Below are 13814 nucleotides of genomic sequence, written 5' to 3'. Positions count from 1 at the left end.
CTGCGCTCATCCGGGCCTACGCTGTATAGTGGCAGCGGCGTCAGCAGCAGCAGCAGCAGCAGCAGCAGCAGCGCTTGCTAACCTCAGCCAGCAGCCTTGTCCTCCTCCTAATTAGAGGTGTTAATTAGCACAAATGAGTCAACCTCAGCAAATTAGTCAGCGAGGCCGACAGGTATGCAGAGCACTTGGGAACGGACCGGGTGTCAGGCACTGGGAATGTTTTGCCACCTGAAGGAACCCTTGGCCACGGCGGGTGGGGGGGCAGGAGGGGGGGACAGGACACTTTGCCAGGGGAGCCCCAAGTCGGTGGGAAGTCAGAAACACCAACACTCTCAAATGTTTACAAGCACTTCTTTTGCATTCGAGGCCGCCCACGTCTTAGGTCTGCCGTGCCTTCTGCACAAGCTGGCCAGCCCTGCGCCAGCCTCTGGCCCCGGGCTCTACCCCCGGAGAGGCTGGCGGCCCTGCCCCAGCCCTGCCTCCAAGTGGGTGCTCTGCAGCTCCTTCAGCCGCAGCAGCAGCTGCTCCAGGTTCTCCCCGGTCAGGGCCGACAGGGCGATGACCTCCTGCCCCAGGCGGGCTTGGAGCTGAGCCAGATGGGCTCGGGCCTGCGGGAGGTCAATCTTATTTGCAATGATCTGGTGAGGTCTCGTGGACAGGCCTTCTTGGTACTTCTCGAGTTCATACTTCAAGTCCTCAACCTGAGTCCACGGCTCTGGCAGAGAAAGATCCACCACGAACAGGAGGAAGAGGCAGCGCTCGATGTGCCGCAGGAAGCTGAGCCCCAGGCCCTTGTTTCGGTGGGCGCCTCGGATGATGCCTGGGATGTCGGCCACTGTGGGACACCAGAGTGCACAATCATGGCCAGGGCTGGCTCCTTGATGACCCTAAGCCGGGGGCGGAGGGGAGAGGCCCAGCCCCCTCCATGCCGATCCCTGCGTTCTCCAGACCCTCTCAGGAACACCCTCATCTCCAGCAACTCCTCCACCCTGGGTGACTTAGCACCTCAGCCTGCGGTGCACAAAGGCTCTGGGGTACTCGGATCAGGCTAATGAGGAATACTGAACACCCGCCTGTCTTCTGGCTTCAAACAGGATTCAAAAAAGGGGAAATGGCTTCCTGCACTCTATGAATAATTTGATTACCGATAAAAATCATTATAGAGTACTTTGCAAATATAAAGTGCTATACAAATAACCTTACCAGCAGGCTTACTATTTTTAATGGGTACATTATCTTCTGGAAAAAAGTTTTCTTCTCTCAAAATGGTGCAGGGAAAGCTTTTTAAATCGCATGCAGTCTGCGTGGCCGAGGCTGCTCAACCCCAAGACGAGCAGAACCTGCGGGAGGAGCAGCCCCTCCCAGGGCTCGGCATCGGAGCTCCTGTTTCTGAGACGAAGCTAAGGGTTCCTGTGTGGGGGTGGGGGCTCCGAACTTTGATACAGATCGACTAAAATACTTTCAATAAGGAAAACACACCACATTTTAAGCAGGAAGCTGAAGTCAGGAGTTACATAACGACTCCCCTGCTTCCCTCTAGGATTCTGGGAGCTCTACCTGCTAACTGCTGGTGGTCTTCGTAGTGGACGATCCCCACGTGGGGCTTCAAGGTGGTGAACGGATAGGAAGCCACGGCAGGCTTTGCGTTCGAGATGGCTCGGAGCAGTGAGGACTTGCCCGCGTTGGGGAACCCAACCTGCAAGGCAAAGCAAAGGGGGTGCCTGCGTGAGCCAGACGGCTGGGGGCGGGGCTGGGGGCTGGCGGGGCGGGGCTGAGCAATAGGGAACACAAGCCCCGGTGCCAGCCACTGCACTCACGACGGCGACTGGAGGGGTGAGCACACAGCTGCAGGGCTGGACCCACCATGCCAGCGTGGGCCACGGTCTTGAGCTCCAGGGAGAGAACGCGCTCCTGGCCCGGCTGTCCTGGGGTGCACGTTACAGGAGCGCGGTTGTCATTGGCCAGGAAGAAGCGGTTGCCTTTCCCCCCTGCCCCGCCCAGGGCAGCGATATACTCCTCTCCCGGGCTTGACAGGTCGGCCACGACTTCTCTCCCCTCCTTCACCAGCGTGCCCACAGGGACCTGGAGAGGGGCAAGTCATCGGGGGGAGGGGGGGCTAGGGAGGGCAGGGTGGGGTACCACAGCCCCTTTTCCTCTCAAGCACAGCAGATCTTAGGGGTGCTCGCCCTGTACAACACACTCCATGTATCGTTCCCCAGATGCGAAGTTGGCCAGGTGTCGTGACACTGACCTATAACCCCAGCGATTGGGAGGTAGAAGCAGGAAGACCCAAAGTTGAAGTTCAGCTGGGCTACACAGCATGGCTACCTGAAAACAAAGACTAACCTGCCCAGGTGGCTTTTTCAGTGTTTCTAAAACTTGGAGCTCAACAGAAGCATCAGGGGAAAAGAGCCCTCACAGGGCAGGAGCGCATGGGCACCGGTGCAGCACCCCAAGACCTCACGGGGTCAGGCGCACCCCAGGACAGGAGTGCCCATGCCTCCCACACCTGGCTTACCTGAACGTACAGCACAGCACCACCCCGGCCAGAGCAGTTGTTGCTGCCACCATCTTCTCCAGCAAAACCCCTGTACTGGGACAGCACTGAGGACAGGGACTTGACCTGCTGGTCAACTAGAGCGAGAGCAGGAGCTTTCAGTACCTTTGTGTTAACACAGAGCCTATCACCTACTACTCAGGAGGCTGAGATACGAGTTTGAAGCCGGCTTAGGCAGGGAAGTCTGTGAGACTCATCTCCAACTAAGCACCCCAAATCCCAAAGTGGAGCTGTGGCTCAAGTAGGAGAGGCTAGCCTGGAGCACAAAGGATCAGGAACAATACCCAGGCCCTGAGTCCAAGTCCCAGAATCAGCCCACATGCAAACGTGTACACGTGTGCATGTCATACATGCGTGTGCGCACACAAATGCTCAAAGCAGAACCAGAATCTTAAGAACCCTTAACTGCGTGTGGAGATGTGGAATTGAGCTGTGGCAGAGATTTCCAACTAGCAATGTGATTTTAGAGAAAGGTAAGTTCTTTCCTTCAGAAAACACTGTCATTTCTGAAGACTTTGAAGTCACTCACAATGCCATCAATTAAAAAATAGCAGTGCTGAGAGTTTGGTGGTGCATACCTGTAACCCAGCCCTTGGGAGGCTGAGGCAAGAGGATTTTGAGGTTCAGGGCCAGTGTTGGCTTCACAGCCAGAACCTATCTCAAAAATAGAACCAAGCCAGGTGCCAGTGGCTCACACCTGTAATCCCAGCTACTCAGGAGGCTGAGATCTGAGGATCACAGTTCAAAGTCAGTCTGGGCAAGAAAGTCCATAAGACTCATCTCCAATTAACCACCAGAAAGCCAGAAGTGGTGCTGTGGCTCATGTGGCAGAGTACTTTTCTTGAGCTGAAGAGCTCAGGGACAGCACCCAGGCCCAGAGTTCAAACCCCACAAAATCAGAACCAAGTAAAACAAAATGCAGTATGTTTTTGCGGTACTGTACTGTGAACACGTCTGCTCCCACCTCACTTAGCATGTGAGGCTGAGCGTGTGCCGAGCGCAGTGCGGGGCCCCGCAGCGCTTGCTGGATGGTAACTGAAAGTCTCGCCCTCTGACGTCTCATACCATGTTAGGTTTCTACAAGGAATCTTTTGTTTTCCTGAGACTGAGACACAAGGGCGCATGTTTTCTCTCATATGCAGAAGCTAGATCTAATAAACACGGAAACACGATCAATGACACAGGTCTCTAGACATTCATGCACAGTGAGACCAAAGGAGGATACGAGGCGGGGAGCACGCAGGCGCAAGGCCTCAGCGCTCTGATCACATAAAATAGTAGTTATCGAGATGAACTCCAGGAAATAGAAACAAGGTTTTCTTCTTGGTGATTTTTTTGTTTTCTTTTTTTGGTCTGATTTGTTTATCTGTCTTTGGGAGGGGAAGGGGGCACAGAAATGGAGGGATAAAGGATGAACAAATGCAGTACTCACTAGACACTGTGTTGAAAATGAACTATACAATTTGTGGGTAGGGACGAGAGGGAAAAACTGGGAGAGAAAAGGGAAGAGGTGACACTGTCCAAAAAGGAATGTACTTGTTACCTGACGTATGGAACTGTAACTGCTTTGTATAGCACCTTTATAATAACATTTTTTTTTAAACAAAAACCCAAACAACTCTTGAAAGCATTCAAAGTTGTAGTTACTTACTTTCATGTTGTTTACGAACATCCAGTTACAACAATGGAATCTACACATCAAACTATGGTGTGCATGTCGTACTGGGCTTGAGCTCAGGGTCTGGGTGTGTCTCTGAGTGTTTCCGGTCAAAGCTAGTGAAAAAGCTAAAGCTCTACTTCTGGCTTTTTTGATGGTTAATTGGAGGTAACAGACTTTCCTGCCTAGGCTGGCTTCAAGCCCTGATCCTCAGATCTCAGCCTCCTGAGCAGCTAGGGTGACAGACATGTGCGGTTTTTAATGCAGAAGTACATCAGGGCAAGAAGGTACAGCTGGGATGTGAGCAGGCTCCTCTCCAGCTGTCCCCAGGGTACGTGCCTCTCAGGATGACGTGGCCGCCATTGCCGCCATCCCCACCATCGGGGCCTCCGAACTCCTTGCGGGGCTCACTGTGGAAGCAGCTGGCACCAGAGCCTCCATTTCCTCCACGGACAAACACTCTGCGCTGGTCCACGAAGTATCTTTTCTACGGAGAGCACAGGATACCATCTGAACCCTCAACAGAACACACAGCCATTTGAAATATGCCTTCCTCTATTAAACTCAGAAGCTCATGCTAATTACTGATCTTGACTAAAACCCAAAGATAAAAACAGTGGGCGTTACATAGTGAGTTGGAAGCTAGCATGGGCTGCATAGCCAGACAATCTCTACAAACAGAAAAGCACTGCCCACAGGTCACTAAAATTGCAGGCTGAATGGCATGGGTGCAGACACAAAGTGGGGCTGGTAGAGAAAAAATACTTCAAGGGGCTGGGAAGGTGGCTCAGTGGTAGAGTGTTCACATAGCATGCAGGAAGCCCTGGGTTCGATTCCTCAGTACAAAATACACAGAAAAAGCTGCAAGCTGTGCAGTGGCTCAAGTGGTAGAGTGCTAGCCTTGGGCAAAAGAAGCTCAGGGACAGCGCCCAGTCCCTAAGTTCAAGCCCCAGGACTGGCAAAAAACAAAACAAAACAAAACAAAAACCTCAAGAAGGGCGTGGCATTTCTAACTGGAAGGAACATGGCCTGTTTGGCAAGCCCTCTTTGAACAGGGTGAGCGTCTACCTGCTTTCAACTAGAAACACACTGCTAAAAATACAGGCCTGTCTTTACTAACGGCAGGGTGTAACGGAGCGTGGCCGGGCTGAGGCAATCCCCACACTTTCCACGATGGACAAAGAACCTTTTCTGTGGCCTGACACACTAGCGCTCCGCTGCTAAGCGCAGCACAGCAGACAGAGTCTTTCTAAGCTCGGGTTTATTTTGGTGGTCCTGGGGCTTGAACTCAGGGCCTGTGTTTGCTAGGTAGGTCTCTCCCATTTGCACCATGCTTCTTTTCTTGCTGAAAGTCATGCTTAGAGATTTCTTCTCAGGCTTGGAAAGCAGGCACAAGCCAGCTAAAGAATCAGAACTCATTACTAAATAAGTATTGCCGGGCGCTGGTGGCTCACGCCTGTCATCCTAGCTAGTCAGGAGGCTGAGATCTGAGGATCTCGGTTCAAAGCCAGCCCGGGTAGGAAAGTCTATGAGACTCTTATCTCCAATAAACCACCAGAAAACCGGAAGTGGTGCTGTGGCTCAAGTGGTAGAGTACTTGCCTTGAGCTGAAGAGCTCAGGGACAGTACCCAGGCCCTGAGTTCAAGCCCCACGATCGACTAAATAAATAAAAATTTAAAAAAAATTAAAAAAAATAAGCCAGGTGCTGGTGGCTCATACCTGTAATCCTAGCTACTCAGGAGGCTGAGATCTGAGGATCAAGGTTCAAAGCCAGCCAGGGCAGGAAAGTCCATGAGACTCTTATCTCCATCTTTTTTTTTTTTTTCAGTCGTGGCGCTTGAATTCTGGGTCTGGGCCCTGTCCCTCAGCTCTTCAGCTCAAGGCTAGCACTTTACCACTTGAGCCACAGCGCCACTTCTGGCTTTTTCCTGTTTATGTGGTGCTGAGAAATTGAACTCAGGTCCTCATGTATGCTAGGCAAGCACCCTACCACTAAGCCACCTTCCCAGCGAGACTCTTATTTCCAATAAACTGGAAGTGGCGCTGTGGCTCAAGTGGTAGAGCGCTCACCTTGAGCTAAAGAGCACAGGGATAACGCCCAAGCCCAGAGTTCAAGCCCCACAACCGACCAAAAAAAAACAAACAAACAAAAAACCAAATAGGCCAGGCTAATAATAAATATCAGTGCATCTTGTGAGTTTAGCTGTAGGCATAGTGTTCACACTGGAGCAGTACACTTGCTAGTTTTTCTTTTTGCAGGAGGGTTTGAACTCAGGGTCTACCATGTTAGGTGCTCTACTGCTGAGCCATCCCTCTGACCCATTTTTTTGCTGGCTACTTTTGAGATGGGGTCTCGCTTCATACAGGGCACCTGACTGGACTGGAAGCCTCCTGCGTTAGGCTTCTGATCATGTCTGGGATGATAGGCATACACCACTTCAACTTCCTTATATTGGGATGGCATCCTGCAGATTCTCTGCCCAGGAAGTGTGAACCTGTCAACCTCAACTTCCCATGTAGCTCAGGATGATGACAGCTATGTGCCACTGCATCCAGCAGTGGGTTGAAACAGAGTTTTTGCTTTTTTTTTTCTTCTTGTCAGTCATGGGACCTGAACTCAGGGCCTGGGCGCTGTCCCTCAGCTCTTTAGCTCAAGGCTAGCACTTTACCACTTGAGCCACAGCACCATTTGCGGTTTTTTCTGCTTATGTGGTGCTAAGGAATTGAAGCCAGGGCCTCATGCATACAAGGCAAGCATTCTACCACTGAGCCACATTCCCAACCCCGCGATGGGGTTTTTCTTGTGATTTTTTTCTTCCTGGCCTTGAACTATGACTGTGATCCTCCTGCTCAGCCTCCCAAGAAGCTAGGATTATAGGCATAAGCCACTGGGCACCCAGAAAAGCACCTGCTTCTTATAGATTGGTACAGGAGACAAGCATCTAGGCCCTGGTGGCCACCGTATCCCTCGCTGAAACTCTTGGCATCTGTATTTCCATCCAACAGGGGAAAAGGACTCTGATTTATTCTTTTCTTAAGAAGATACAGTCTGGGAGCATATTCAGTGGTACAGCATTTATCCAACACAGACAAGGCCCTGGATTTAATCCCCAGTACCACCAAAGTAAACACACACACACGAGCAAAATAACCTGTGTTTTAGGAGTTTTCTACACTTGCACAAACCTTGAACTGCTGGCTCAAAGCTCAATGTGTAACAGGAGACAAGCGGAGCGACTGCCGGAAGACAGAAGGCTGGCCGGGGGACGAGGCGCCTGTGGAAGCCTCAGCTAGCTCTCAGCCCTGACAATGCTCATCTGAACAAAAAACAAGGGGAGCCTTCACGTGGAGCTTCTGGAACTGGTCAAAGAGCATCATGCTTTCAATAGGTTCTCATCAACAGAAGGGAAACTTACTGTAAAGGCTGAAAAACCTGTACAACCAAAGGCCTCCTTTCCAGAGGTCTGAAACTGGAACTATTCATACATACTAAAGAAATACCTAGCCAGGCTCCAGTGGCTCATGCTTGTAATCCCAGCTACTCAGGAGGCTGAGATCTGAGGATTGTGGTTCAAAGCTGACCCCGGGCAGGAAAGTCCATAAGACTTGAATAAATTACCAAAAAAGGCCAGCAGTAGAGCTGTGTCTCAAGTGGTAGAGTGCTAGTCTTGAACAAAAGCTTGGGGACAGTATCCAGGACCTGAGTTCAAGACACAGGGCTGACAAAAGAGAAATACTGGTAAGCCAGGTGCTCAGCTAGTGACAAATGACTGCCGGCCTAAGGGCTGAGCAAGGCCGAGCTAGTGACAAATGACTGCCGCCTAAGGGTTACACAATGCCAGGCTTCGGAGGCCGAGGCCTGCTCCTTGCACCAGCATGACTCTGAACACAGGCCCTGGCTCAAGAAGCTCCAGGCAGCTCTTGGCAGCAGTGAGGACACAGGATGGAGAGCTAGAACCCACAACAGCCCAACGTCCTCCCAGGAGAGCCAGTGGTGGCCGTAGGCTTCTACTCACCAGTTTCTTCTCAGAGAGTGGCTTCTTCCCAGGAGGCTCCGGCTGCTTGGCGTGGTCCACAGAGCCCACCGAGAGTGGCCTGGACAAGGCCTGCTTTGGAAGGAGTTGGCCAGGCTTCAGACCAGCCCAGGGGCAAGAAGCCCACTGGGCCACGCCCTCCAGCAGGGGGCAAAGGCTGGCTGAGGAGAGCCTGGCAGGTATCATGGCTCCTAGGAAAAGTCACACGGCATGGTGAGACACCAACTCACAGGGACCAAAACCAGAGCCAAGTACCCAGTCCACAGCAGAGGCTGGGTGTGAGTCAGACACAAATGAGTACATGGATCAACCCTGCTGACCCTGAGACACGAGGTGCCCTCTGGAGCCTATTAGACTATTTTTGAGTTGGGGTAATATCTCTTATAGTAGATTTATGTTATTAAGTCTTTCATAACATCGGATGGATTGCCCTGGGAAATGTCAAGTAACTTCCCAGGAAAATCTTCAGAAAGAATCTGAACCTCAAGTACCATCTTTCTCTCTTTTTTGGGGGGGGGTCTGGTCGTGGGCCTGGGCGTTGATCCTCAGCTCTTCAGCTCAAGGCTAGCGCTCTACCACTTGAGCCACAGCGCCACTTTGTCTTTTTCTTTTTGCTTATGTGGTGCTGAAGAATCGAACCCAGGGCCTCATGCATACAAGGCAAGCGCTCTACCACTGAGCCACTTTCCCAGCCCCAAGTACCATCTCTTTAACACGAGATGAAAACACCATTTGCTCAGTTACCAAGTTCTGTTTTGTTTGTGCAGTCCAAGGCTGCCACCCTGGAGTATGGGAGTACTAAGCAAGGGTGCCTGAGCACCCAGACTTCAGACCCGGAGCAGCTGCACATGCCGCCTCCTGACTCACCAGGAAGTGGACATGCTGGCTGAGGCTGAGACCTGGGGCGCTGCACTGCGATGTTTAGCGCAGGGTCTGCTAACTTCCAGTCCCTTGGAATTTCCCGAAAGAGACTTCCCGCTGGCATTGGGTGAGGATGGGTCTACAGAGGCCAGGCCTTCCCCTGGTGACAGCCTCCAGCAGAGGATGCTAGAGGCCACAGTATCCAGTCATGCCCATGTGGTAAAGCTGGCACAGAATCCTTTACCACAGAGCCTGGAAAGCTCTCAGGCTGGTGAGCAAAGATGGGACACACTGAAGGTCCTGCAGGCCTGAGCTCCTGATGGGGCCCCAAGCCTGCTCACCTGTCCAGCCCTGCCAGTGCCTGTCCAACAAACGGGGAGCCACCAAGAGGGTCTTTCCCAGCAGGAGAGTCCACATGCCAACCACGCACGCACACTTCCTCCCTCCACTGAATGTCCCTTTCCTTGATCCTTGGACCCTGGCACTTGGCAGGTTACAGTGCACTCCAAAGGAACCTCTTCCTTCCCGCCAGACCTGTGACAGGGCTCCATCAAGCCAACCCTGCAGGTGGCTCCTCTTGGGTGGCCCGTGTACCCTCTGAGCACTAGCCTGTAGCAGACAGGCATCTCCAGCTGTCAGCCTGTCTCCAGGGAACCTTCTCAAGTCATGTGGGACCTCGTTCTGCATGAACCACCGGTTTGTTCATTCATGTGCCCATGGCTTCTTGGTGTAATTGATGAACTATTATCGTTCTTTTATTTCTTTTAGGAAGTACTGGGGGTTGAATGTAGGACCTGGTGCTTACAAAGCAGGCATTTTACCAAGTGAGTCACAACCTTTGCCCCTTTTGCTTTAGCTATTTTTGCAACTTTTAATTGTTATTTTAAAGGTCATGTATAGAGGGGTGACAGTTATATGTCAGGTAAAAAGTACATTTCTTTCTTTTTTTTTTTTGGTCCAGTTGTGGGGCCTGAACTCTGGGCCTGGGCGCTGTCCCTCAGCTCTTCAGCTCAAGGCTAGCGCTCTACCACTTGAGCCACAGCACCACTTCCAGCTTTTTTTGTTTTTGCTTATGTGGTGCTGAGGAATTGAACCCAGGGCCTTGGGCATGCAAGGCAAGGGCTCTACCACTAAGCCACCTTCCCAGCCCTTCTTTTTTTTTTTTTGCCAGTCCTGTAGCTTGAACTCAGGGACTGGGCACTGTCCCTGAACCTCTCTGTGCTCAAAGTTAGAACTGTACTGCTTGAACCACACTGCCACTTCTGACCTTTTCTGTTTATATGGTACTGAGAAATCACACCCAGGGATTCATGCATCTAGGAAAGCAGTCTACTACTAAGCCACATTCCCAGCCAAGAGTGCATTTCTTTTTTTTTTGGGGGGGGGGGGGTCCGGTCGTGGGGCCTGAACTCTGGGCCTTGGCGCTGTCCCTCAGCTCTTCAGCTCAAGGCTAGTGCTCTACCACTTGAGCCACAGCTCCACTTCCGGCTTTTTTCTGCTTATGTGGTGCTGAGGAATTGAACCCAGGGCCTCATGCATGCAAGGCAAGCGCTCTACCACTGAGCCATCTTCCCAGCCCCAAGAGTACATTTCTTTTGAGACAATGTCACTCCCTTCCTCTCTCCTAATTTTCTCTTTTCTTGGGGTGGTGGTAGTCATGGGGTTTGAACTCAGGGCCTGGGTGCTGTCCCTGAGCTCTTTCACTCAAGGCTAATGCTCCACCACTTTGAACCACAGCGGCACTTCTGGCTTTCTGGTGGTTAACTGAAGAGCCTCACATACTTTTTTTTAGTCAGTCGTGGGTCTTGAACTTAGCCTGGGTGCCGTCCCTGAGCTCTTCAGCTCAAGGCTAGTGGTCTACCACTTGAGTCACTGTCACTTCCAGTTTTCTGGTGGTTAACTGGAGATAAGAGTCTCATGGACTTCCCTGCCCAGGCTGGCTTCGAACTGTGATCCTCAGATCTCAGCCTCCTGCATACCTAGGAATGACAAGTGTGAGCCACAGGGCCTGGCCTAGCTAATTTTTCTTTTTAAAAATAGGATCTATTGTTTATGCAGAGACTAGCCCGGACTATGATCCTCCTATTTACACTTTCTTATGGAGCCGGGCTGATGGACACATGTCCCCGTGCCCAGCCCTCATTGGTTAAGATGAGAGTCTCGAACTTTTGACAGAGCTTTCACAAAGTCCAGTCAGGAACAGCACTCGTGCGTGGTAAGGGCTCCACACCAGACCCTGCCACTGTGGTTCTAGAAAACGTTAAGCTCCTGTGTGCTGGCCCACAGGATAATGCCAGGAACCTCATCTGCATGGCTCCTGTAGGCTGAGGATGCCTTCCTCGGAGGGGACGTGGAGGTGCACAGGCTAAGCGTGGCCCTTGAGGGTCTGGAGTCGAGGCCAGCCGGGGCTGTCGGCTCCTTGGAGCAGGCAGAAGGACACGCAAGCGCGCCTTGCAGTGAGACTCGGCATCGAAGAACCCAGGGCTGGGAACGGGAAAAGCAATTGGGACACTGGGCCGAGCTCAGGCCCCGGCACTGGCACCGGCCCGAAGCCCGCCCCACCGCGGGCTGGGCCGGGCTGGGCTGGGGCCCGGGCTCGTCCGTCCCGCCCCACGGCGGGCTGGGCTGGGCTGGGCTGGGGCCCGGGCTCGTCCGTCCCGCCCCACGGCGGGCTGGGCTGGGCTGGGCTGGGCTGGGGCCCCGGCTCGTCCCCGCGCAGCCGTCCCGCCCCACCGCGGGCTTGGCTGGGCTGGGGCCCGGGCTCGTCCGTCCCGCCCCACCGCGGGCCGGGCTGAGCTGGGGCCCGGGCTCGTCCGTCCCGCCCCACGGCGGGCTGGGCTGGGCTGGGCTGGGCTGGGCTGGGCTGGGGCCCCGGCTCGTCCCCGCGCGGCCGTCCCGCCCCACCGCGGGCTGGGCTGGGCTGGGCCGGGGCCCGGGCTCGTCCGTCCCGCCCCACCGCGGGCTGGGCTGAGCTGGGGCCCGGGCTCGTCCGTCCCGCCCCACCGCGGGCTGGGCTGAGCTGGGGCCCGGGCTCGTCCGTCCCGCCCCACCGCGGGCTGGGCTGAGCTGGGGCCCGGGCTCGTCCGTCCCGCCCCACCGCGGGCTGGGCTGAGCTGGGGCCCGGGCTCGTCCGTCCCGCCCCACCGCGGGCTGGGCTGAGCTGGGGCCCGGGCTCGTCCGTCCCGCCCCACGGCGGGCTGGGCTGGGCTGGGCTGGGCTGGGCTGGGGCCCCGGCTCGTCCCCGCGCGGCCGTCCCGCCCCACCGCGGGCTGGGCTGAGCTGGGGCCCGGGCTCGTCCGTCCCGCCCCACCGCGGGCCGGGCTGGGCTGGGGCCCGGGCTCGTCCGTCCCGCCCCACGGCGGGCTGGGCTGGGCTGGGCCGGGGCCCGGGCTCGTCCGTCCCGCCCCACCGCGGGCTGGGCTGGGCCGGGGCCCGGGCTCGTCCGTCCCGCCCCACCGCGGGCTGGGGCCCGGGCTCGTCCGTCCCGCCCCACCGCGGGCTTGGCTGGGCTGGGGCCCGGGCTCGTCCGTCCCGCCCCACCGCGGGCTGGGCTGAGCTGGGGCCCGGGCTCGTCCGTCCCGCCCCACCGCGGGCTGGGCTGGGCTGAGCTGGGGCCCGGGCTCGTCCGTCCCGCCCCACCGCGGGCTGGGCTGGGCCGGGGCCCGGGCTCGTCCGTCCCGCCCCACGGCGGGCTGGGCTGGCCTGGGCTGGGCTGGGCTGGGGCCCCGGCTCGTCCCCGCGCAGCCGTCCCGCCCCACCGCGGGCGCAGGCAACGCAATTCCCGGGGCGTCCTCGGGGCTGAGACCACGACCGACAGCGACCCCGCCGGGCGCCGCATCCCCGCCCTAACCCGCCGAGCCCTGCCCGCCGCCCGCGCCCCGCGCCCCGCGCGCCCGCACCCACCAGCTCCGAGCCACGACTTCCGGGACGCCCGCCGCGGCCGACTGCTTCCGGGGCGGACCTGCCCGCGCCTGCGCAGAGCCCGGGGGCCGCGCGGCGAGAGCGCCCCCTGCCGCCCGCGCGGGGACTGCACCGCCCTCCCCGCGGCGCTCACCGGGAGGACGCGACCGGCTCAGGAAACAGAAGCAACGGCTAAAAACGGTTTAATGAGACGGACAGCGTCGAGGGCCGCCTGGCCTTCCAGCCAGGGGCCGCCTGACGGGGGCAGGAGGCCCGGGGGGTCGGAGGCCGAGGCCCGGGGAGGGTCGGAGGCCGAGGCCCGGAGGTGCCCGCCGCGGGCCGCCGGCCGCGTCCATCGCCGCTCTCCCGGGGGCCGCGACTCCCGTCCGTCCCCGCCGCTCGCCGGCCGTCCAGGACCGTCCAGCAACGTCACCTTCCCACAGGGTACATAAAACGGAGGAAACATGAAAGGACATCCGTCAGTCATCATTAAATACAGCAACGCCGAAATCAGGTATAAATTAAGAAACATGTACAAACTATTTCACAAAGTGCTCTTTAAAATATATACACAACATTCAAGACATTCTTAATGTAAGACAATTCAGATTGAAGTTTGGGTGATTCTTTTTTAAGTGACCTTTTCTTGCAAAAAGTATTCATACAGTGCTTAAAATTAACACACACACGCACACGCACGCACACACACACACCCCACAGCATATTCCCAGACTGGCAAGGAAGAAGAAAAACCATTTTCACAGTTCTCTATAATACTTAACATCCACGGTGGGCAATTTCAGT

The 13814-nt window shown here is 55.6% G+C and overlaps 1 protein-coding gene across 2 annotated transcripts; it reads right to left on the bottom strand.

The window, feature by feature from the left end:
• Positions 1 to 334: 334 nt before the first annotated feature.
• Positions 335 to 13040, bottom strand: Mtg2 (mitochondrial ribosome associated GTPase 2). 2 transcript variants are annotated; one of them, XM_042699554.1, is made up of 7 exons: positions 13014 to 13040; positions 8232 to 8440; positions 4554 to 4701; positions 2519 to 2634; positions 1864 to 2082; positions 1558 to 1696; positions 335 to 835 (listed from the first exon to the last, which is right to left on the bottom strand). In XM_042699554.1, exons 2-7 carry the CDS (start codon positions 8433 to 8435, stop codon positions 441 to 443), a joined length of 1221 nt encoding a protein of 406 aa, XP_042555488.1. In that variant the 5' UTR covers positions 8436 to 8440; positions 13014 to 13040; the 3' UTR covers positions 335 to 440. The 2 variants fall into 2 exon arrangements, with proteins under 2 accessions (XP_042555488.1, XP_042555489.1); XM_042699555.1 differs by having other exon boundaries at positions 604 to 835; positions 1818 to 2082.
• Between the last annotated feature and the right edge of the window lie 774 nt (positions 13041 to 13814).

The sequence above is a fragment of the Dipodomys spectabilis genome, unplaced genomic scaffold, assembly GCF_019054845.1.
Source record: "Dipodomys spectabilis isolate Male_0828 unplaced genomic scaffold, ASM1905484v1 ptg000257l, whole genome shotgun sequence".
Lineage (NCBI taxonomy): Eukaryota > Metazoa > Chordata > Mammalia > Rodentia > Heteromyidae > Dipodomys > Dipodomys spectabilis.
Note: the sequence above shows the minus strand (reverse complement) of the source record. Positions and strands in the feature narration are given on the sequence as shown.

Coding starts and splice junctions, on each gene's coding strand:
- Mtg2 (XM_042699554.1), bottom strand. CDS start 8,435: ATGATACCTGCCAGGCTCTCCTCAGCCAGCCTTTGCCCCCTGCTGGAG. Junction 2,083..2,518: donor GTGCTGTGCTGTACGTTCAG/GTAAGCCAGGTG, acceptor GCCCCTCTCCAG/GTCCCTGTGGGCACGCTGGT. Junction 836..1,557: donor AGACCACCAGCAGTTAGCAG/GTAGAGCTCCCA, acceptor GGTGTCCCACAG/TGGCCGACATCCCAGGCATC.